This window comes from Plectropomus leopardus, chromosome 20, assembly GCF_026936395.1.
Source record: "Plectropomus leopardus strain MGB_pleo_1.0 chromosome 20, ASM2693639v1, whole genome shotgun sequence".
Lineage (NCBI taxonomy): Eukaryota > Metazoa > Chordata > Actinopteri > Perciformes > Serranidae > Plectropomus > Plectropomus leopardus.
The window spans coordinates 3,135,292-3,157,887 of NC_142195.1; the positions used below are offsets into that span (position 1 = coordinate 3,135,292).

The following is a 22,596-nucleotide window of genomic DNA, read 5'->3' on the forward strand; positions in this document are numbered from 1 at the left end:
AGCTAAGCTAATCAGTTGACAGTAGGCTGGTTTCCATTTAAGATTTGTGCAAAACTTCAGCAATTTTTGAAATACAATTAAATAAAACATGAATAAAACACAATTTCGAGATAACTGTGTTTCCATTGAGCGATATTGTGCGACTCTTCGTCTGTGATAACATTCCAAGAAGCATGGTGATGGATGTTCAGAACATCAGCAGCTTTATTTCTATCGCAGCCACCACACTAGCCGTCATTATTTCCAATCCAAGGCCACATAGGCGTGTTATGGAGCCATAATGGAAAGACAAGCCCCTTATACCTGGGAGCGTCCTCGAGATCAACCCCCCCCCCCCTTATCATGTAGTATATTGAAAATAATTCTTTTTTTTCATCTTAAAACATCATAACAAAAACCTGACATTTAAAGGGTTAAAATTCTGAAAAATCAATGAATATTTAATATTCAATATATTTCATATTTATTTAACAATTTAACCCAATTAAAGGAGAATATAATATGAATGTATAATATTTTTTATAGCCTGATTTTGAAAGTGCATTTTGTGTGCAGAGCACTATGAGTGTGTGTATTTGACACTTCACAAGTATAAAACTCAATATTGCTGCAAATCATTGACATATCCCAGGCTGTGATAATAATAATAAAAAAAAAAATCTGCTGAGCATGTTGTATATTGAAAATATATATATATTTTTTTAAAAGTTTTTTTTTCATCTAAAACATAGTGGCATCATGACAAAAACCTGACATGTAAAGGGTTAACAATTCTGAAAACTAATGAATATGTGATATTTTTGATAAGGACTGATGCTGGTTAAAAAAAGAACTCTGTTAAATTAGAAAATAATATTATTGTCTAATATTTTTTCATGCTTGATTTTGAAAAGCTCATTTTCTGCGCAGGGCAATATGAGTGTGTAATATTAATAGCGGCCCCTAAGGGTTCAAATCTGTAACCATATTATCCTTATCTGTCTGACTCCTCTCCTTCCTTCCTCTCGTTTCTCTCCTTCAGTCCCTCAGGGAAGAAGTTCAGGAGTAAGCCTCAGTTGTCCCGTTACCTTGGAAACAAAGTGGATCTGGGATGTTTCGACTTCCGGACAGGGAAGATGATGCCTGGAAAGCTGCAGAAGAGCAAACAAAGACTGCGACATGACCAGCTCAGCTTGGCTAAGGTAACGCGGCGGTCGTGTTGTCGCTTATCAGATTATCAGATTAACGCAGCTCTTCCTGCAACAGGTCGACAGTTCAGCAGGTCAGTTGACAAACACTAAACCATATCATTCACCGTGAGGGACTTGTCCAATTGACTCTGTCTTGTGTGTGTTTTGACCCTGACTTCTGTCCTTGTGGGTTTTCACTCATCGTTGTCTTACTGATGCTTTGACTCAGACTCGTCTCAGACTGTTTTCTGGCCATTTTGACTGTCTCAGATTTATGGGTGTTTTGAATAGAGTTTAGCAATATATTGACATTATATCGATATTGTGATATGAGACTAGAGGCCTCATGCAGCAATATTCTCTCAAATTTCTTTTAATGTTCTGGTAAGAGAAAAAATAAGAGAAGTCAACTCCAGACGCACCAAACATTCATAATCACCATTTGATTCGATTTCGATTTGATTCGATATTGATCCAGTTGCTTCGATATTGATTCAGTTATGTGTGTTGATGTCAGAAGTACCCAGATAATTCATTCGAATACCTTCTGATATGTGTTCAATAAAGTGTGCATTATCTGTATTGATTTAGAACAAACGGACACCAAAACTTATTTTACCATTACATTATTATTTATTAAACAAAAATTAAAACTAAAATAAATTTTAAGTACAGAAAAGTGCACATTTTTGCCTGAGCTGAACTCAACAAAAGTAATAAACATTTATGCAGGATTTATCTACCTGCATTTGTGTGTGATCCACAGCCTCAGCGTTAGCAACAGGTTGCAAAACATCTGCGTGGTGTCGACTCAAATGGTTGCGTAGGTTCGTCGTATTGTTGCAGTGTTTTAACACTGACTCACAAGGCTCACACAAGACGTAAATACTATCGTCTTCGTGTATCGGCTTTCAATGTTGTTGGTGCTGACTTTAACACACTGCTACCTCGCACCAATGTCAACATTTTAATGGATAAATAACAGACGTTGTTTGGGGGTTAAGTGGGGCCTCTGAACATGTCAACCACACTCTGGTGGCACACACTGCCCCCACAGGAGCGAGGCGTCATTACAATGCAAATAATCGTTTTCCGGATTTTATGAATCGATATTGAATTTGGAAAAAACATATTGCAATGCACTAATGAATTGATTTTTTTTACCCAGCCCTATTCTGCAAGTATAGTAGTATACCTTTAGCCCTGAAATGTAATAATTCAGTCATTATAATTACTCTGAATCATTATCTAAATTTGATTCAATGCTATTCATGCATTTTTTAAAAATGTTTCTCAGATATAAAACTTATTTTTCCTTGAGTTGGACAAAAACATGTGGCCTGTAAAAATCGAGCTGTTTTGCTCTTACCTTGGTGCTCTGACCACTCGTAAACTTTTCTCTTACCTAGAGAAAAGCAAAAACAAGAAAACATCTGTACTAACAAAAAATAATTAAATTCATGGATACGAGCAAAAAATAGAGAAAATTTGTGTGTATACTGTTTCTTGCATGTCACCCTATTACTTTTTCCTAAAATTCTGCTGGTTCTGTGGTGTTTGCATTTAAATTCTGATATCAGCAGTGCGCATCAAGCATGCGCGTCTAATGAGGCTTGTCAATTATCGCTTTCAGAGACTTTGGGCCTCAGACTTGTCTTGTTGGTGGTTTGACGCCAACTTATCTCGGTCTCGTGGGTGTTTTGACTCTGACTTTCCTCTGTCTCCTGGCTGCTTGACTCAGACGTGTCTTGGTCTCGTCTTGGATGTGACTTCAGTGGTCTCGCCTTCAGCCCTGGGTGTTTTAGTCGTGAACATCTGTCTGCAGATTTTCAGTCTCCTGCGTCACACTTAGAATTTTCTGCTGAACTTAAACAACTTCTGCTAACAAACATTACTATGAGCAGAGCAGACTCATTTTTTTCCGTAGTCCTTTGAATTAAATTTGAATGATCATCCAACCTTTGGTCAGCTCACACACACACACACACGCACGCACGCACGCACGCACGCACGCACACTCACACACACACACACACACACACACACACACACACAGAGAGAGAGAGTGGGGAAAATCCTGGATTTATCCTTTCAAAGTCAAGTGGTTGTGTGTGTGTGTGTGTGTGTGTGTGTGTGTGTGTGTGTGTGTGTGTGTGTGTGTGTGCGCGCGCCTCTGTACACTATATGTTTGTTTATGACTCCCAATCGGCCCAGATGGAAGACGTGGCTTGAATTGAAGCAAAGGGATCAACAAATCAAACAAGCATGCAGATTTCCTTGCCAAATTAAGCTGAAGTAAAAAAAAGAAAATTGTTATGTAGTTTATTAAACACTGTTTTTGTCTCTTTGCAGCCAAAGAAAGTCTTTGTGGTAAAGAAACACTCATTAGTTGAGAGAGTAGGGACAGACAGTTTCACTGCGGTATATGGAGGTCCCCTCTCGGATAGACACACGTCGTTCAAGGATGCAAGCCCCCTCTTGGCAATTTCTTTAAAAGATAAATAAAAAACACATTTTCAGTAATATTATGAAAGAATGCTTCAAAAGCATTATATATATATATGTTTTTGCAAAATGACCACAAACGGACGTCCACACCTGGATAGGGTTCCAGGACAGTCCCCCGTTAGGGATATTGTAATGCCGTTCAGTGTGTGCGTGTGTGTGTGCGGTCAAGCGTGCGTGCTGGCATGCCTCTGTGCACGTATGCATGTTTGTGTTGTTCTGTGTTTGTGTGGTGCAGTGTTTGTACCACAGATAACAGCAGCACCGACTCCTCCCAAACAGCAGAGCGTAGAAAAACAGAAACTTCTCGGGGTTCCTTTTTGTAAGCACACACACACACACACACACACACACACACACACACACACACACACAGTTAAAAAACGGAGGTATAGCTTTCTGTTTAAAGATTCTCATGTGACCCTGATGACCTAAAGTAACCTGGAGAACCAGTGGAAAGTCCTGCTGGTGTCCCATAAAGGCTGCAGTGTTCATTACAGCCACAGTATGTTCATGTCAGCAGAAGAGCTAAAGATGTACAGTCCCTCCTGTTGCTGCTGCTAGAGGAGCGGTTCATCCTCTGGGGAGCAGGAAGAGGATCAGAGCTTGTGTGTGCCAAGTGTCACAGAGAGAGATATCAGGACAAAACGTCTCAGAGTGATGCTGTTGAGAGTAAGCACATTTTTTAGACTTTGGAAACCAGCGAAATGGTTCCTACATGTGCTGATATTTAGCTCCAGAGATTGATTGACTGACTTTTTGTAGGAGGAGAGATTTTTTTGGAATGCTTTATAAGAAATGAGCCTCTCTTTATATATGGACTCATTATCTAAAGCTATGCAGTTATGTTAATGTTTTCTATTACAGCTGTTGCAAACGCTTTATTAAAGGAGGGACCATGTTAACCGAAGTGCTTTTCCTGAAGCCAGCGCATTTTTCAAATTCTTTGCAATTGGAGCGTCACGAATTTAAGCTACACTACAAACGGCAGCAGTGTGGCGAGGCGTTTATGCTGAATGTTGCCTGGTTGGCTTTTATTCAGAGCAGGGAGAGTTGAAAAATGTTCAGCTTTGGGTAAAACCATGCACTTATCGCTGTCACAATGGTGGAGGACGTGCGAGATAAATACACAAAGAGCAACAATTTACAGGTTCCAAGGCTGAACAAAAATTGGACTGGAGTAGGATTCACATATCAGCATTTACAACAGAAGGACTAAACAAAAAAGCAGCAAGTGGTTATTGCATGTTCTTCCGTTCTTCAGTTGTATAATATTGAATTAAATTATAATAATGAAGGCGCTGACTCAGGGCCCAGGTCTGTGTCCACACGTCCAGCTGACGGCACACCTGATACCGTCTCTCCAATGATGGCCCCGACGGTCTAGGTCAGACAGGTCTTTGCCTGCTGTCCCCCCTCGAGCGCTCTGCATCTCTTGTTTGAAATTTGCAATGATTCTTTTGGTGTCAGATTTCAAATCAAACCACGTCTTTTTGACCTCATCAGTACTGCGCCCCTCTCCAGATACAGAACTCACAGAGTGTGTGAGTGCATTTTCTTTGTGTGTGTTTTTATATCCAGACTTAACACGACGAAATATCACCACTCGTTTGCGGTTCACTTCCTGCAGCAGCACCCCCTCTTCACAAGTCTGCTAAAAGGTGTCAGAATGGGAGGAACTTTTACTTATTTTCAGTTTTCTTGTAAATTTTTTCTAATTTCTCTCTTTTTTTTGGTCCATTTCTTCTTAAGCTGCTCATTGCCTTGTTCTCATGTTTTTGAGAGAAAACCAATTTGCTCAGTTTACAAATGGTAAAGCATCAGTGTATGCTTTATTATTATGTTCTTGGATGTGCTTCGTGTTTTCCAGAGCTGTCTTACCCTCATCTTGTACATATGTGGAATGTATTTTATGGATGCAGATGGGTGGAAGCCCAGTCCAAATATTCCACAATGTGGGGCAATAAAGTGAACTTTGAATCTTTTGACAAAAAGAAAACATTCTTCCTACAAGTTAAAAGTTGGATTCCTCTTTGTCTGTGGACAGGTTGCCAGGATCTTTTAAGTTTGAATTCATGAGCAATAAAATGCATCCTTTGCTCAGTTCAGCACACACTTTGGCTGCTGCAGCCATACTTGACCTGTTGTGTCCCAGCATAATCTCTGGGGTTAAAAAGTTAGTAAAAGGCAAGTTTCCATTACAGATTCGCACAAAACCTCAGAGATATTTCCAGTATGTCAATAATACACAGTTGTAAGATGACTGCGTCTCCACTGAGAGATGTTCTGTGACTTCTCCTCTGATAACATTCCAAGAAGCATGGTGATGGATGTTTAAAACATCAGCACCTTAATTACTATTGCAGCCATCGCACTAGCCGTCATTATTTGAAATCCAAGGCGACGTAGTCTTGTTATGCAAGTGGTAATGGAAAAGCGAGACCATTATAAGTAGGATCATCCACATATGAGGGATTTCTGGGAGGTGATAGTCCACGATTTCACAGAGGAATTGTGAATTCAAAACTTCTGGATGATCCGCTCAACTTTTGAAGAGTTATGCGATGCAATACCACCTCTTGTAACTCCTGCTGCATCATGAGGGAGCCAGTTCCTATTGACAAGCACATAGCCATAGCATCATGTGACCTAGAAAAGACAAAAAAGTGTTTTCATTGCAGTTTTGCCAAATATGGCTTTTTTTAAATCACCTGAAATACCACCTTGTGCGAGCTAAAAACGTTTTTGCGATAAATGGATGTTTTTTTCAAAATTGACGCATTTCCATGAGGTGTATTTTATATTCGCAATTTCAATTTGTGCAATTTGAGGTTAATGGAAACCCACCTACTGATTCGAAGGTCCAGATTAAGTTTCCACGCTCAAGTGTTGTTCACTGACTTTCTGACTTTATGCCCATCTGTTACTCATATCACAGTTTTTAACTTGTTTGTTGGTACTTTCTTGTTATCACATTCCACTTAAGTTAAGCTGCTCAGTGATGATGTCTTTAAAGAATACGGTTCAAGAGAATCTTGGAAAAATTAGGGGAAATTCAAAGACTGTTCCCTAAATCACTATAGTCAGGTTTGGAAATGAACTCTTTAGTCCACTTGCCACTGTGGCTGCTGGACTCAAAAATCTATCAGCCTCTCAGTTGTTTTTTTTTGTCTGGTAAATGAAGCAAATCAAGCAGCCACTTGTATATTTTACCAACATGTAACTGGAGCTAATTCCCAACCATGTCATAGTACACTTGAATCATCCTCCACCCTTTTGTTTCTTAGTGTTAAAATTCTGAGTTTGAAATGTATACAGGTCCAGCACCCTAAAAATCCTGTGAAAATATAGTGGCTACTTTTTTACTAACATCTGCATCTAAGTGCTGACAGTAACCAGGCTTGTTTTCGGGTTGTTGTTTTTGCATGATATTTTTGCATGTATATCCTCAATCAGCGATTCCCAAGCTTTTTAGGCCACGCACCTTTCTACAGTCCGATCAGGTCGACGCACTCGAGTGTTGGGTCAGGTTTTGCCGGTCCTGTCTGAGCTGAAACTGGTTTGATTGTAGGAACTGAACCAGCATTTGTCATGACATGTTCTGGCAAATTAAAAAATAGCCTTCATCAACAAGCAGTGCCGACAGCGTTACGCTGCTAAAGCCAACTTGTATTTCATAAGTAATAAGAAATAAGTGACAAACTTGATATTATGCCTGTTTATAGTATACTGACTAACAGAGCCGCTCGTATCTGACAGGTCCTGTGCAATTTACTGCCAAACGGAGGCCGCTGTTATTGCTGTTGTTTGATTCAGTAGGTAGTTACCTAACCTACCTTATTGATGATAGATCTGCAAAGTTTTCCCCCTAACTGCTGCAGCAATTTGAATTCATCCAACAAATGTTTATGCAAACAGATAAACACGGCGCGGCACACATGTGGATGGACAAAGGAGGCGGAGGGGCATTGAAACCCAACGTCCTGCCGCTCAGTAGGGGGTTGAGAGAGGGTGGAGTTCCTCAGTGTTTTTTGGACAGGTTGGTTCAACCATCAGTTGACACCCGCGCTTTTTCTGCTGTCACATGTCAAAATGTCCCCCCTGTGAAAAAGGCTCGTCCCAGGTCTGTGTGCAGCTGCGTCAAGTCTTTATTGTAAGGTAAATTAATGAAATCACTGTTTGGCACGGTGGCTGCGTGCTACTGGTGTGTTTTTTTCAGTACAGTCAACGAACATCAACATCCTTCAGCATGTAATAATGTGTGTGTGTGTGTGTGTGTGTGTGTGTGTGTGTGTGTGCATGCGTTCATGTGCGCTGCATTGTCATGGTTTGTAACTCTCTGCTGCAGCTCTTCACACATCATTACTTGGGAGTACACACACACACACACACACACACACACACACACACACACACACACACACACACGCTTCCTGTTGTTGTCTGTGAAACCTCAACTTAGAATTAACCCTTTTGCAACCTGAGCAAATTTGCTTTATTTAGTTCAGAAACGCTGGCCGAAGGCAATGACCATCAAAATAAGATATGACTCAAAAATTTGAAAAAAGTTAGAAAGTAAAAGAAAATTTTCCATAAATTAAAAAAAAGATGAGAAGAAAGTGGAAAAATAAGGAAATTACCTGGAAGAAGTCCTTTAAAAAAATGATAATACTGTAATTACAATTATGTCATTTTTATAAAAAATATAAATATAGTTTTTTCTTATCCCATAGTTTTTTTTTTTTTGTTTGTTTGGCTTTTTTTGTTTTGTTTTTTTTTGTTACAGTTTTTTTTCCTTTTTTCCTGAGACATTTTTCATTTAAAAAAAGTCTCCCCCTTTTTGGCAAGTATATATTTAAAGAAATGAATAATTCTAAACCCTCTGAGCAAATTAGCATGATTCTTATAAAAACATGGGGAGAAAGTGGTGACCAAAGACAAAAGAAATGACCCAAATTTTTTGCAAAATGTAAGTGAAAAGTAAAAGAAAATACCTGAAAATTAGGGAAAAAAATTAGTTTAAAAAACAACAAGGAAATGAGCTGTAAAAAATGCTTAAAAATCTAATAATTTTGCAACATAATTTTAATTAATCATTATAAATACAATTTTTAAGCTTTTCTCCCTAGACATTTTCCCTAGCTTTTTAAAAATAATTTGCTAAATCTGCTAAATTCTTGCAATTACCAAGTTGCTCACAGCCTTTTTTCCTGTTTCTGAAAGAAATCTCACCAGTTTGCTTCAAGGTCAAAGCTTTAAATGCTTGTTAAATGCATCTTACAGCAGCATGAAAAATGATGTCACTCCAGGTTTTTAAGGGTTAACCCTTTAAGCCCAGCTGACACACACATATGCACACACACGTGAACAAACACACAGGTTGCAGGTTAATTATAACTCTGTCTCACATTAAGGAAGATAAACCAGAATGAGATGAAGAATGATGAGAGGGAGGGAAGGTGGGAAAAAAGAGAGGAAAGAAGAAAGAAAAAGAACATGTGTCCATTAATACACTCTGTCTATCCAGGGAGGGAAACCAGACCTGAACACAGCACTGCCAATCAGACAGACGGCGTCCATCTTTAAACAGCCTGTTACCAAGGTTACAAATCATCCCGGCAACAAGGTGAAGACAGACCTGCAGCGAGCGAGCGAGCAGCCCAGACAGGTGAGGGGGTCACACACACACGCACACACACATTGTGGTGTCGCCATGGTAATGCCTGAGGGTGAGCCCTGGCTGGTACACAAGTGACGCTGGAGGAAACCAGGTTGTCAAGGTGACAGAGGCCACTAGAGGGTGCTGAGGTATCATGGTATAAAAGCAGCATGACACACAGGTTGTGTGCTCTGCAGTGAGAATGAAAGATGGTGTGATGACAGGCAGAGGAGGAGGGATGAAAGTGTAGGATAAGGAGGAGGAAAGTGATGAATGAGAAGAGAGGAAGAGAAATAAGGTGGGAGGAAGAGGAGCTGGATGCTGTGGGAAACAGTGAAACAAATTGAGAGAGGAGAGAAAGAAGCAAAATAGAAAACATGCGTGAGAGAAATGTTTAATTATCTAATTTGTTCTTGTATGTTTTTCGTTCATTACAGTGGACTATGTATTGATATGGTGTACAAAAAAAGGAGTATTGTGTATACAGTGGGGGTCGACTCAGTGGCCTGGACAATTATTGGGGCCGATATTTGTCATTTTGGCCTTTATCCGTATCAGCTTGTTATTTTAATGATTGCTGATGAAATCCATTCATTAAAAAGAGCAAAGAAAGTGTCAGCATGGGAGGAACTTTTACTTTGATAAGCCTCAGGGAAGCTATTTTCATTCATTTATTTGTTATTTATATTTTCTTGAGCTTTATATAAAAGTTGCTGGGAACTTGCTATATATGATGTTGAAAGTTTCAGTTGTGTGGGTGTTATTATTGGAGAGCTCATGAGTGTTTGGTTGGTGTGAACAGCATCTTAAACACAGCAGCAGCATCCAGCTCGGGTAAGAATCAGAAAACAGTGAGACTGAAATGAAGGAGACTAAACTGAAAGTACAGAGATCCTTCAGATATTCATCTCTGTGAGCTCTTCTTTGTCTCTCCGTCTGTCTGCAGCTGTTCTGGGAGCGGAGATTGAAAGGTCTGCGGTCATCAGACGTCACAGAGGAAGTCCTGCGCACTATGGACCTACCTAAAGGCCTGCAGAGTGAGTCTCCATCATGAAGCTCAACACACACCATGCTCCGGTCTTGACCTTTGACCTCTGACCTCTCTCTCTCTCTCTCTCTGTCTCTCTCTGCAGGTGTGGGTCCAGACTCCAGCGATGACACTCTGCTGTCGGCCATCGCCAGCGCTCTGCACATGACGTCTGCTCCAATAACGGGACAGACGTCTGTGGCTGCAGAGAAGAATCCGGCCATCTGGCTCAACACGTCTCAGCCGCTGTGCAAGGCCTTCACCGTCACCGACGAACACATCCGGTGAGACACACTGCACTGCACATGAGCAGAGGCACTGAGCAAGGTTCAGGGTTTGTCTGGAAAGGTTTTGGAAAATTAAATATTCCATGAAAGTTCTGAAAAAGTCATGGAAAACTATTTTACAAACCGATTAAAACAACCAATGTGTCAGAGGACCATTGGAAATGTGAAAAACCAGACCATAATTTCTGTTTTTATAGTATTTGTCAAAGATAAAAATATTTTCTTCAAAAATCAGCAAAAATAAGAATAAAATAGTTGCTCAAATATTGTGTTTAAAAATGACCAAACATTTTTAAAGAAAAAGAAAAGCCAAAATGTTTCCTATAAAAAAATCGCCAGAAATTTGTAAAAAGAAAAATCACCAAACTGTTTTCTTTAAAAACACCTAAAAAACTGCTGCGTAAATGTTTTCTTTAGAAATGTCCACAAAATGATAATAAAAATGTTGCTTAAATATTTTCTTTAAAAATCACCTTTTTTTAAAGATCAAAATCACCAAAATGCATCCTTAAAAAAATTGTTAGAAATAAAAAAAGGAAAAATTGCCAAAATGTTTTTTTGTAAAATGCCCAAAATATTTTCAAGAAAAGAAAACCTAAAATTAAAATTAGAAAAAGGCCAAAATGTTTTAAAGAAGCAAAACCAAAATACACCGTAATTGGACATTACTCCCCCTTTTTGCACCTCCTTCTCCCCCCTCATAAATAACCAACAGTCCCTACGTTATATTTAAATACTTCTGAATTCATTATTTTTTTAAATGATATATTTTCTAAAAAGCTATTGAATAGGAATGAAAAAGAACTGATAAGGAGTATCAGTGGTCATTTCAGAGAATGTATGGTCTTTAATTTGTCTCAAAGTCATGGAAATCTATATCTATAAACCCTGCAGGTTAAAAAAGGACAGACTCATACTGATTATCTAATAGCAACAGGAAGTCTCACAAATAAACACAGACAGCTCGTCGAGCCAATTTAGGTACTTTAAGCCCTTAATGTCTGATTGCCCCAATTTGAGTCAAAATTTGCACTCTTTCTTTAGAATCTAACTAGGTCAAATGTAAACAAACAGACGTGATACACATCTTTTAGAGTCAGTGGGACTTTAACTTTCCGTTAATATGTCTGATGGCTGTCGTGGATAAACATCAGTGTGGAAATTTGAGGAAAAAAAGAGACTCCTACCAACAGCAAATTCTGTGCACTTTTAATGGTACCAATTTGATGATAATGATGACTCTCTGGTGTGTGCACACATGCTGGTTAACATGGCTGCAGCTGCTGACCCTGTACCCTCTGAACCAAAAAAAAGTTCATTATTATTGTATTTCAATAGTTTTGGTTTTTTTTTGCCACCAGTGCTGCTAAAAATCACAAGAGAGTTCCCATTCATGCCGAGCTCTGGTTTGAGCAGTATCTTCAGTGTCACCAGTCATCTTTTTCTGAAAATACTGCCTTTACTTTCTTTCTTCACTGAAGAAGAGTCTGTATTTGTGTTTTTTATTCAGCATTAACTGCATGTTTCTTACTTGACATTCTCACTTCACTCTGCAACCTTTTGCAGTGTGTATTATGAATTGGGAAATATTCATCATGATTCATTCTGTCTCGTTGCATCAGATGGCTTTGGAGCTCATAGCTGATTAAAATGTGAACTCAATTTAGAAGTAATGTAATCTTTTTTTATGCAGCACACGCCCAAATCGTAATTGGATGATATGAGCATTAGCGCACGTTGGCTAATGTTAGTTAATGTTAGCAAACTTTACATAGATTTTGCTTTGTAATTGACATTACTGAGTGAGCACTGGGTCTGTGCTACTGTTGCATTATTAGCATAAGCTGTTGCATTCCCCAACAAATTAGCCCATGTATACAGGTTTTTTAAAATGTGGGAAAACTGCTTTCCCTGATAGGCAATGCAAACATGGGGGTAGATGGAGACGGAACTTTAGACAAAACAGGACTAACAAACAAAAAAACAACAAACAAACAAACAAAATGATCAGGCATGATGGTATTCTTACTGTTGTTGATATACAAACTGGTTATTTATTATGCTTTGGGTGGTTATTGAGGTCACTCATGTGTATGTGTTTAGGTGCATGCATGTCTGCACCTGAGAAAAGAAGAGAGAGAGATGGACTGAGCAAATAATACTAAGAGGAAATCTATCGATCTATAGATAGATGTAGATGTATAAATATGCATGTATATAGATACAGATATATAGATGTGGATGTATACATGTATATATGTGTGTATACAGATAGATATATAGATGTAGATGTATATATATATATATATATATATATATATATATATATACATAGATAGGTACGTAGATAGATAGATGTAGATGTATATAGATACAGTAGATAGATAGATATGTAGAGAGAGACAGAGATAGATAGAGAGCTGTTGCAGTGCACAACAGCAGCTGGATATAAACCAGCTGCTGTGACCACTGCAGGCTCTTCCTTAAACTCTGTTGTCTTCTCCGTCCTCTCTGTCCAGCCTGTAGAGTATGACATGCACACTGATGTCATCACGGCTCTCACTCCAGGTCGAGGAAAACCTGCTATTTCTTGGTTCCAGCCGAGCCAGTGTTTTTGGATTCTCAACCAATTTATTTTTGGCAAAAATGCTCTCAACTGGTCAAATGTAGGTGCATGAACTGGAATGGATCTATGTTGGTGGAAAAGCGGTAAACCCAGTCAGCAGGGAACATTTCCCACAACATTGGCTAACGTGACCTACAAGTTATAATAATGTTTTAAAGAAAACGTTTCAATCTACAACAAAGAAAGAAGGATGTTTATTGTTTCAAATTATGTTCCTTTAAGGTTAAATGCTGACTAAGATGAAACGTTTTAGTGACAGATCAGCAGAACTTTTTTTTTATGAAACGTTCCTGTAATGTGATATGTTAACAACAATAACCAAATATATATATATTATTTACTTTTTTTTTTTTTTTTTGATGTTCATAGAGAACGTTACCCGAACTTTAAGATCACTCTTGGAACTAAAGGAAACTTGCCGCTGAAAACATGACTGAAACATTGCACTGTACCGTTCTAAGAATGTTTTTGGAAAGTTGCTTGCAGGGTTGGCAGTAATAGTTAATGTGCTATTTAGTTGTCGTTTTTACTAAAATATCTGGAATGTAACAGCTCTGATGCCCCAAAATCTTATCACTTAGTGTCATTACATGGAGTTTTAGGGTGTGTGCTCAAAAATACTTGTGTTTCACTTTAAGATCTCATCTTCATTCGCATTGTTAAGTTTTAAATATCATAGAAACATGTTAGACGTGTTAAAATATAATTTCTTTTTTTTTTTTTCTCATGCTCTGATGAACCCTGACGAGCGTTTCCAGCGTTTCCACTCAAGCCTTAGCCAGATAAGATGAGTCCGGATGACTGATGCATGCTGGGTAGACAGAGTTGTAAGTCGTAGGGAGAGAGGAGAATGAGAGGGTGATGAGAGAGGAGGAATAATGAAGCATGAAAGAGGGGGAGGAGAGGGGGGGGTGAAGGCTGGGAAATTAACACCAAACACCCAGGTAGCTGCTGAAAGAGCTGCTGAGGCAGTGATCAGCTGAAAACAATCACCGATTCACCTGCTTAAACCGACTCCTAACATCCGCTGTTTTAAGGACAATCACATCAGCACATTAGCCACAGCAGGTCACTTTTATTTACCTCCACCATCCAGTCAGTTAGATTGATTTCCCCTTTCACGGCAGCCATTTATTTCACTGGTAGAAGGAAGGCAAAACACATTATAATCTCAAAAATTTAAACTTAATTGTGTACAAGTCATATGGATAAAGTCTAAACCCTGGGACATCAGCATGGTGCTGGTTCATGGGGGACATCCGGGCTCTCTTTAGTTCAGAAATTCGGAAGAAATTGGTTGAAACTTTCCACAAACTTGATTTTTAGATTTCCAGCTAGTGAGTTAAAGTTGGTCTAATAAAGTGTCTGTGTGTGTGTGTGTGTGTGTGTGTGTGTGTAAGCATGCATGTGTGCCTATATTCTACTATTACTACTACTACCATCAAAATACTACTACTACTAATACTACTACTAATAATAATAATACAGGGTGAGTGACGACCTGATCGTCTGCAGCAAAGTGTAGCCGGGACACAGTCAGGAAACTCCAGAATTGGTCAGCAGGGTCACTCAGGGTTTGATTTTATAGCTATCGATATAAAATTCTTTTGTTTTGCATTTTGTTGACCCCTAGTACTATGCACTCATCTTGTTGTCGAGAATATGGTGAAGAATGACCATATCACGTTTCTACATCTCTGTAGACCAGTACACATGTTTTTAGCACTAGCGAAAACCTTAAATCTTAAATGTGCATTGGGCAGTAGTAGCGAAGGCTGACTTGGTTTGGGAACCGGAGGGTCCTTGCTTCAAGACCCTGTGTAGAGAAGGTTTAGAGTGTGGACTGGCAGCAGGAGAGACAGCAGTCTGCCTCCAGGACATTGTTGAGGTGCTCTTAAAGCAAGACAATGACCCTCTAAACTGAACGGCTGTGATATGTCTGACTCTGAATGAGCATTTGTGTGCAAACGAGCACTATGAAAAGAGTAACATTTCAGCTGTATTGTGTGAAACTGCCCTGTGTAAAATTGCTTTTTGTAATGAGGGCTTTATGCACTGCAACCCCACTATAATATCCCTCTCTGTGTAATAGTGGACGCACTGTTCTTGCTGACGCAGCCTGATCACTTCCTGCAGTGACTGTCTGTCCCTGAGGAAGAGCTGCTCCTCTGCTTTTCCTCACATTTCACACTAACGCACCAGCCAGCAACACGCTCATCAAATATGGCTGTTTATCAACAATTTGTGACCCAGTAACTGATGTCTTTCCAATAAATCTGAATGCAGATTTCACTCTTGTCACTGTTGCTTTTGAACTTGAGCAAATTGGCTTGGTGTCTTTAAAAACATGGGACAAAGGCAAACAGAAACTTCACAAAAAAATGTACTAAAATTAACAAGAAATTAGCTTTAAAAAAAAGTACAAGAAAATTACCTGAATATTAGCAAAAACCTCAAACAGAAATATATGTAAAATATATGTAATTATTGCAATTATGACTGACTGTCAAGTTTTACTCTTTCTTTTGTCAATTTCATTTTCATTGGCAACCATGAGATTTACAGAAGGGAAATGAAAAATGATTTAAAAAAATCTTAGCCTTTTTTGGCAAGTATATTCAAAGAAAATAATAAATGCTTAACCCTTTGCAGCTGAGCAAACTGGCCTAATTTTTAAAAAATATGGAAAGAAGGCAGTGGCCAACAAAAAAAGAAATAACCCAAAAATTAGCTAGAAATTAGAGAAAAGTACAAGAAAATTAGTAAAATAAATAAAAAAATAATTTAAAGAAAAAAAGAAAAAAAGCTAAGAAATGACCTGAATACAAAGTGCTCAAAAATTATAATAATTTTGCAAATTACAAAAAAACCCAGGCCAGGGTGTTGAGGGGGTCCGGTTCGGTGACCTCAGGATTGGGTCCCTGCTTTTTGCAGATGATGTGGTCCTGTTGGCTTCATCAGGCCGTGACCTCCAGCTCTAACTGGATCGGTTCGCAGCCGAGTGTGAAGCGGCCGGGATGAAAATCAGCACCTCCAAACCCAAGGCCATGGTTCTCAGCCGGAAAAGGGTGGAGTGCCCCCTCCAGATCAGGGATGAGATCCTGCCCCAAGTGGAGGAGTTTAAGTACCTCGGGGTCTTGTTCACGAGTGAGGGAAGGATGGTGCTAGAGAGATCGACAGGCGGATCGGTGCAGCGTCTGCAGTAATGCGGACTCTGCACCGGTCTGTCGTGGTGAAGAGGGAGCTGAGCCGAAAGACAAAGCTCTCGATTTACCGGTCGATCTTCGTTCCTGCCCTCACCTATGGTCACGAGCTTTGGGTAGTGACCGAAAGAACTAGATCGCGGGTACAAGCGGCCAAAATGAGCTTCCTCCGTAGGGTGGCTGGGCTCTCCCTTAGAGATAGGGTGAGAAGCTCGGTCATCCGGGAGGAGCTCGGAGTAGAGCCGCTGCTCCTCCGCGTTGAGAAGAGCCAGATGAGGTGGCTCGGGCATCTAATTAGGATGCCTCCAGGACGCCTCCCTGGTGAGGTGTTCAGGGCACATCCCATCGGTAGGAGGCCCCGGGGAAGACCCAGGACACGCTGGAGAGACTACGTCTCTCAGCTGGCCTGGGAACGCCTCGGGGTCCCCCGGGAAGAGCTGGACGAAGTGGCCGGGGAGAGGGAAGTCTGGGCTTCCCTGCTTAGGCTGCTGCCCCCGCGACCCGACCCTGGATAAGTGGAGAAGAAGAACAAAAAACCCAAAGCAAAAAAAAAAAAAAAAAGCGTCACTCCTTTTTGACAAGTATATATTCAAAGAAATTAATAAATGCTTCATACTTATACTTCACTTGATTCATGGCGAGAAGGCAAGAACCAAAAAAAAAGACTTAAAAATTAGCTAGAAATTAGAGAAAAGTACAAGAAAATTAGTGAAATGACTAAATTTAATAAAGATTAAAAAAAAAAAACAAAACAAGGAAATGATCTGGGAAAAGTGCTTAGAAATTATAATAATTTTGCAACATAACTTTAACTAGTCATAAATCAATAGAAATACATTTTTTTCCCTAGCTTGTCTCTCTAGAATTTTCCCCTAGCTTTAAAATAATAATAATAATAATAATAATTTCTAAATCTACTAATGTCAATTACAATTTGTGGAACATTTCTTGCTCAAGTTGCTCACTGCCTTTTCCCCCATGTTTTTAGAAGAAATCGCAACAATTTCCTGAAGGTTCAAAGCAATGTTGCTCCAAGGGTTAAACACATTTAAAAAGAAGAAGAAAAAGATCAGTCTCTGTAAACCATATAGACAGTTCATGCATCCTGACAGGAGGGGGCAATGTGGGGACACACGCTGACTGACTGTGTTTATGAGTGTGTGTGCATGTGTGTGTGTGTGTGTTGTGTGTGTATGTCTGTCCAGTCGAAAATGGAGCAGAGAACAGCTGGCCGAAGCCATTACAGCAGAATCACTGGAATACATCACTACATCCTCTCCAGTCCCTCCTTATATATCCTTCTCTCCTTTTTTGCTCGATCACTCTTTCTCCCATCCTCCATCCTTCCCACGATTTCTCTTCTCCATTTTTACCTTTTACCTTTTTCACTCCCTCCATCCGTTCCTTCAATCCCTCTCATCACCCTTTCACATTTTATCTCCTATTTCTTACTCTCCCTTTTTATCTGCTGTTTCATTCTCTCCCAATTTATCTCCTATATCCGCCCCTCCCATTATCTCCTATTCCTTTTCTCCTTAACTCCCCTTATTTCCATTCCTCCTTCCATTTTTCCTCATTCATTCTTTCAATTTCTTCATTCCATCCTTTATTTTTTCCTTCCATCCCTCCTTCACCCTCATCTTTCCCATCTCTCTTTTATTGCTCCATCCTTCCAAAAATGCATTCTTCTCTCTTTCTTATTCCTTTGTTTTCCTGTATCTATCTCTCCTTTTACATTTCACCCCCTCCTCCTCCTCATCTTCCTCTCTCTATCTCCTCTCCTATTATATATCCTCTCTCCCTCCAGCTTTCCTCCCTCCTCTCCTCCTCCTCCTCCTCCTTCTTCTTTTCTTATCTCTCCCCTCCATTAATTTCCAATTCTCTCCCTCTTCCCTCCTCTCCCTCTCTTCAGTTGAATGTGCTTGTCATCCTAAATCGCTCTCATTCCTCTCCTCTCCCTCCTCCTTCTCATCTTCATCTCCTGTCCTCCTCTACATCAAACGCACACATCTCTCCTTCTCCTCTCATCTCTTTTTTCTGTATTATAAATTTTCTTTTTGTCACATGCAGTTCTATCTCATAGCATCCCTGCATTTTTCTTTAATTTAGTTTTTAATTATACTTTCTAACTGTATTCATTTTTCATTATTCATCCTTTGCATTTTTCTGTTTTGTAATATTTTTTTTTCCTTTAACAGAAGCAAATAGCATTGTATTCCATGGCCGTGTATCTCCGGCTGTTTATTAATCCAGATTCAGTCTGAGACGATGGAGCTGATTCTGTCTCTCCTCCGTGTTTCTTTACGTCTTTTGTTGGTTTTGACAAAAGGCAGCGGGAAATCTCTGTGTCTGCGTCTGTGACAGCAAAGACACACAAACACATGTCGACTTTTAAGAGCTGATGTGGAATCTGAGGGGGGGGCTGTCTGAGTTCAACATGACCTGCCAGCATTCTTCATGGCTCAGCATGTGTAAACACTGTTTTTAATCACTGAGGTCAACGTGCTTCTTTAATTTATATTTATTTTTGGCCAGTTAGAGGAGGAGCCTCAGGATGGTGACGTCAGTCAAACTATACCAATTTAGTTCTGTTCTATACCAACAGGTCCATAAAACACGCTCATGTTTGTTCACAGGAAAAACGGCACCGGGTCCTATATGGGGGCTAAATAGCCATAGGAAATAGCAACAGGTCCCTAAAAATCACCTACATTGGTGCATAAAAAGCTACAGGAAAACTGGCAACAGTTCCCTATAAAATACCCACTATGGTGCCTAAAAAGCCACTAAAAAATAGCCAGAGGTCCCCAAGAATCACCAACATTGGTGCCTAAAAAGCCGCTTGAAATGAACCATGGATCCCTAAAAACCACCCACAATAGATGTCTAAAAAGCTGCTGGAAAAACAGCACTAAAAAATTCAGTGGAAACAGCTGTTTTTTTTTTTGTTTTTTGGTCTCGAACAGTGCTCACTACACTGCATCACTGTAAATGTTGATATGAAACAAGCAATAAGGTGCTTTAAAAGGACCCATAATAAGACATCATCTCTTGTGTGTGTGTGTGTGTGTGTGTGTGTGTGTGTGTGTGTGTGTGTGTGTGTGTGTGCGCGCAGGGAGCAGGAGCTGAAAGTGTACCAGGCCAGGAGAAGTCTGGAGGAGGCGCTGATGGCTGATGGTTTGGCGCGGGCCGCCGAAAACACCCGAGAGCTGCTGGAGGGGAAGACGGCCTGAAGACAGACAGGTAAGGCAGATGAAGTGTGTTATTAATAATCCTTTCTTTACCTTCTTTCTTTCTGTTCTACTGCAGTTTATTTTTTCAGACAGAGGCTGCACAAGATGAGTGCATTTCTCTGTTGAGCAAGTTTAATAACATTTCATCCCATTTAAAACAAACATTTTTTTAATATTACACTGTCCAATACGTCGAAGCGTGAGAACTAAGCATCAAACACGTTTAAGACTCCTTCTCCAATGTGCAGACGAGCTGCAAATAGGATCGCAGAGATGATAGCTAACATTAGCCAGTTGTCATGGTAACCCAACCTGCTTTCAGGCAGATGAGATGAGGTGCACATCAGTCAGAAACAGAATATAAGAAAAAGAGATGAAGTATCTTGTCAGGGAAAAGAGGGGAAAGAAAAGTCAGCGAGATGTAAAGAGTTGCTTTAAAACAGTTGCAAACATCATTGCATGCTGAAAAAAGGTACAAAACACAAGAGTAGATTTTTTTAATTTACATCATCACAATAACACAGCTGATAAGGAACCACACACTTTTTTCAACCTCAACACACAGAAACTTACTAGTCAGACTGAGTGTGTGGATATTTGAAGCAGGGGACATTTGTGTATTGTGTGTGTGTGTGGATGTACAAGGTGAACTTCTAAACTACTTCAATCTCTACTAAACTACTATATTAACTTAAACTATTTCACTACAGTGTCACTGTTACTGCCATTTTATCGAAATACTAAACAACTAAACTATTACAGAGCTAAAAACTAAACTACTAAGGTATGTAACGACTAAACTAGTAAACTATGAAACTATTGATCACCTAAACTACTGAAGTATGTTACTAAACAACCAGACTTGTTAAGTAGGTAACCACTGAACTAGTACATATCTGAAACACTAAAAAAACTCATCTATTAAAGAATGTCATTACTAAGCCTGTAAACTACAGAACTATTGATCAATTAAACTACTAAAATATGTAACTACTGAATAACCAAACTAGTTAAGTAGGTAACCACTGAACTAGTAAACTAACTAACTATTGAAAAGCTACTTAAGTATGTCACTACTAATTAAGCAACATCAAATGAGAGGCTGTGATGTTATACTGTATATCATTGCAGTGGTGATTATCTTTGGCACTCGGCCTGCGGCCTACGACCGAATCACAGCTGTGATGATATACAGTACAACATCACGACCTCGAGTGTAATATTGCTTTTATACAACAGTTCTACAAGCATCATTTATTAACAGTAATAAGCAACAACAGACTATGATTTGTTTGTTAATTTAATTATTTTTTAATTATCTATTTTTTTTAAGATTATTTTTTGGCATTTTAGCCTTCATTAGGACAGACTGATAGCGTGAAAGGGGGAGAGAGAGAGGAGACGACATACAGCAAAGGGCCTCGCCTTTGTGTGCGTCGGTGTCTCTCAGGCTGTGGATAGTGTCAGACGATTGTGTCCCTGTCTCACTGCACATCCGTGTAACATCTGTAACAGCTGGTTTACTCCGAGTGAACAGCAGCTTACCAAAACCGGTCCGTCACAACTGCTTCCCTCCTGGGCTGCAGGACAAGGGCTTTTGCAACAGGCAGGATTTTGCTCAGGTATTTTTTGAGCAATGATACCGGTCAGGGTTTTCCTTGCTCTTCAGACATTGATACAATCTACGATAACGTTAGATAACTACAGACTGTTAGTGTGAGCCTAACAGTTTAAAACAGCTGTGAAGCAGAGTGATACATGCAGAGTTAAAAACTCCAGTGCATATACAGCGCTGCACTGTATATCAGCAGTCACTGATGCCTTTCGACCAGTCAAATTGCTTGGTCAGAACTAACTGTTGTATAATCTATGATAAGGTAGAAGATGGTAGACAGTAGATTTATGAGTCATTTTTTAAACAAAGTTTAAAAAACAAAATTACATTTGTCCTTGAGCCAGCTACATCTTTGGAGGTGAAGGATGACTTGAGTAAAATCACCATTGAAGGCTCCCAACAGTAAAATCACCATTGTCGCCTCCCAACAAGGTCCGCCCATCAAGTGCAACAGCCCAATCCGGGATGTTAGGGGTTAACCATGTCTCTGTGAAGATGTGTGCAGAGCAGTCTCTGATCTCCCATTGCTGAGTGAGCCTCAATCACATCTTATCCACTTTATTCACCTGTGACCGGACATTAGTCAGAAGAAGGCTTGGAAGAGGAATAGCTCTCGGTCCAAGTCGGGTCAGCCTCGCCCTGATGCCGGCTCTCCTCCCTTTCTTTATCCGGTGCTTTCAGTTTGGTTTCTCCCCTCTGGTCTGACTGGCTGCTCGGTGTATGCTGTTGGGGGAGATCCTCTCACGACCTGCTGCATTCAGTCCAAACCCCTCTCAACTTTTTCCAATGTTAATAAGTACTTTTCTATTGTAGAAAAGGACCCTGACAAATGGACTGACAACTGAACTACTAAAGTATTTAGCTACTATTTAAGTAGAGTACTAAAAACTAATAAAACTAAACTAATTAACCGCAGAACTGCTGAACCACTTAACTACAAAATAACTGAACTATGAAACCATAGAATGAGTGAACAAGTAAACTGATGAACTACTAAATGGTACACAAATACATTACTAAAATAAATGAAGTACTGAGCTACTTCAGGACAGAACTACAGAACTGGTAACTGAGTTATTCTTTGTAATACTTTAGTGTTACTGTTAAAGTACAGCCGACATGATATAAATGAGTCTGTGCTGCAGTTTAAACATGAGGAAAGTTACAGATCACAGCTTTAGATGTTGTGAACGATGCAGAAGGAGAACCAATCCGTCAGAAACCCTGTCTGTGTGTGTGTGTGTGTGTGTGTGTGTGTGTGTGTGTGTGTGT

At 39.7% G+C, this 22,596-nt stretch overlaps 1 protein-coding gene across 1 annotated transcript in view; it reads left to right on the top strand.

Moving 5' to 3' along the window:
- mbd2 (methyl-CpG binding domain protein 2) overlaps positions 1-22,596 on the top strand; it is a 37,635-nt gene that overhangs the window by 4,599 nt on the left and 10,440 nt on the right. Inside the window, exons 2-6 of the mRNA XM_042509522.2 lie at positions 1,022-1,181; positions 9,202-9,342; positions 10,280-10,370; positions 10,467-10,644; positions 19,592-19,719. Of these exons, the coding sequence (XP_042365456.1) occupies positions 1,022-1,181; positions 9,202-9,342; positions 10,280-10,370; positions 10,467-10,644; positions 19,592-19,709 (688 nt within the window). The 3' untranslated portion in view covers positions 19,710-19,719. The remainder of the gene's footprint in view (positions 1-1,021; positions 1,182-9,201; positions 9,343-10,279; positions 10,371-10,466; positions 10,645-19,591; positions 19,720-22,596) is intronic.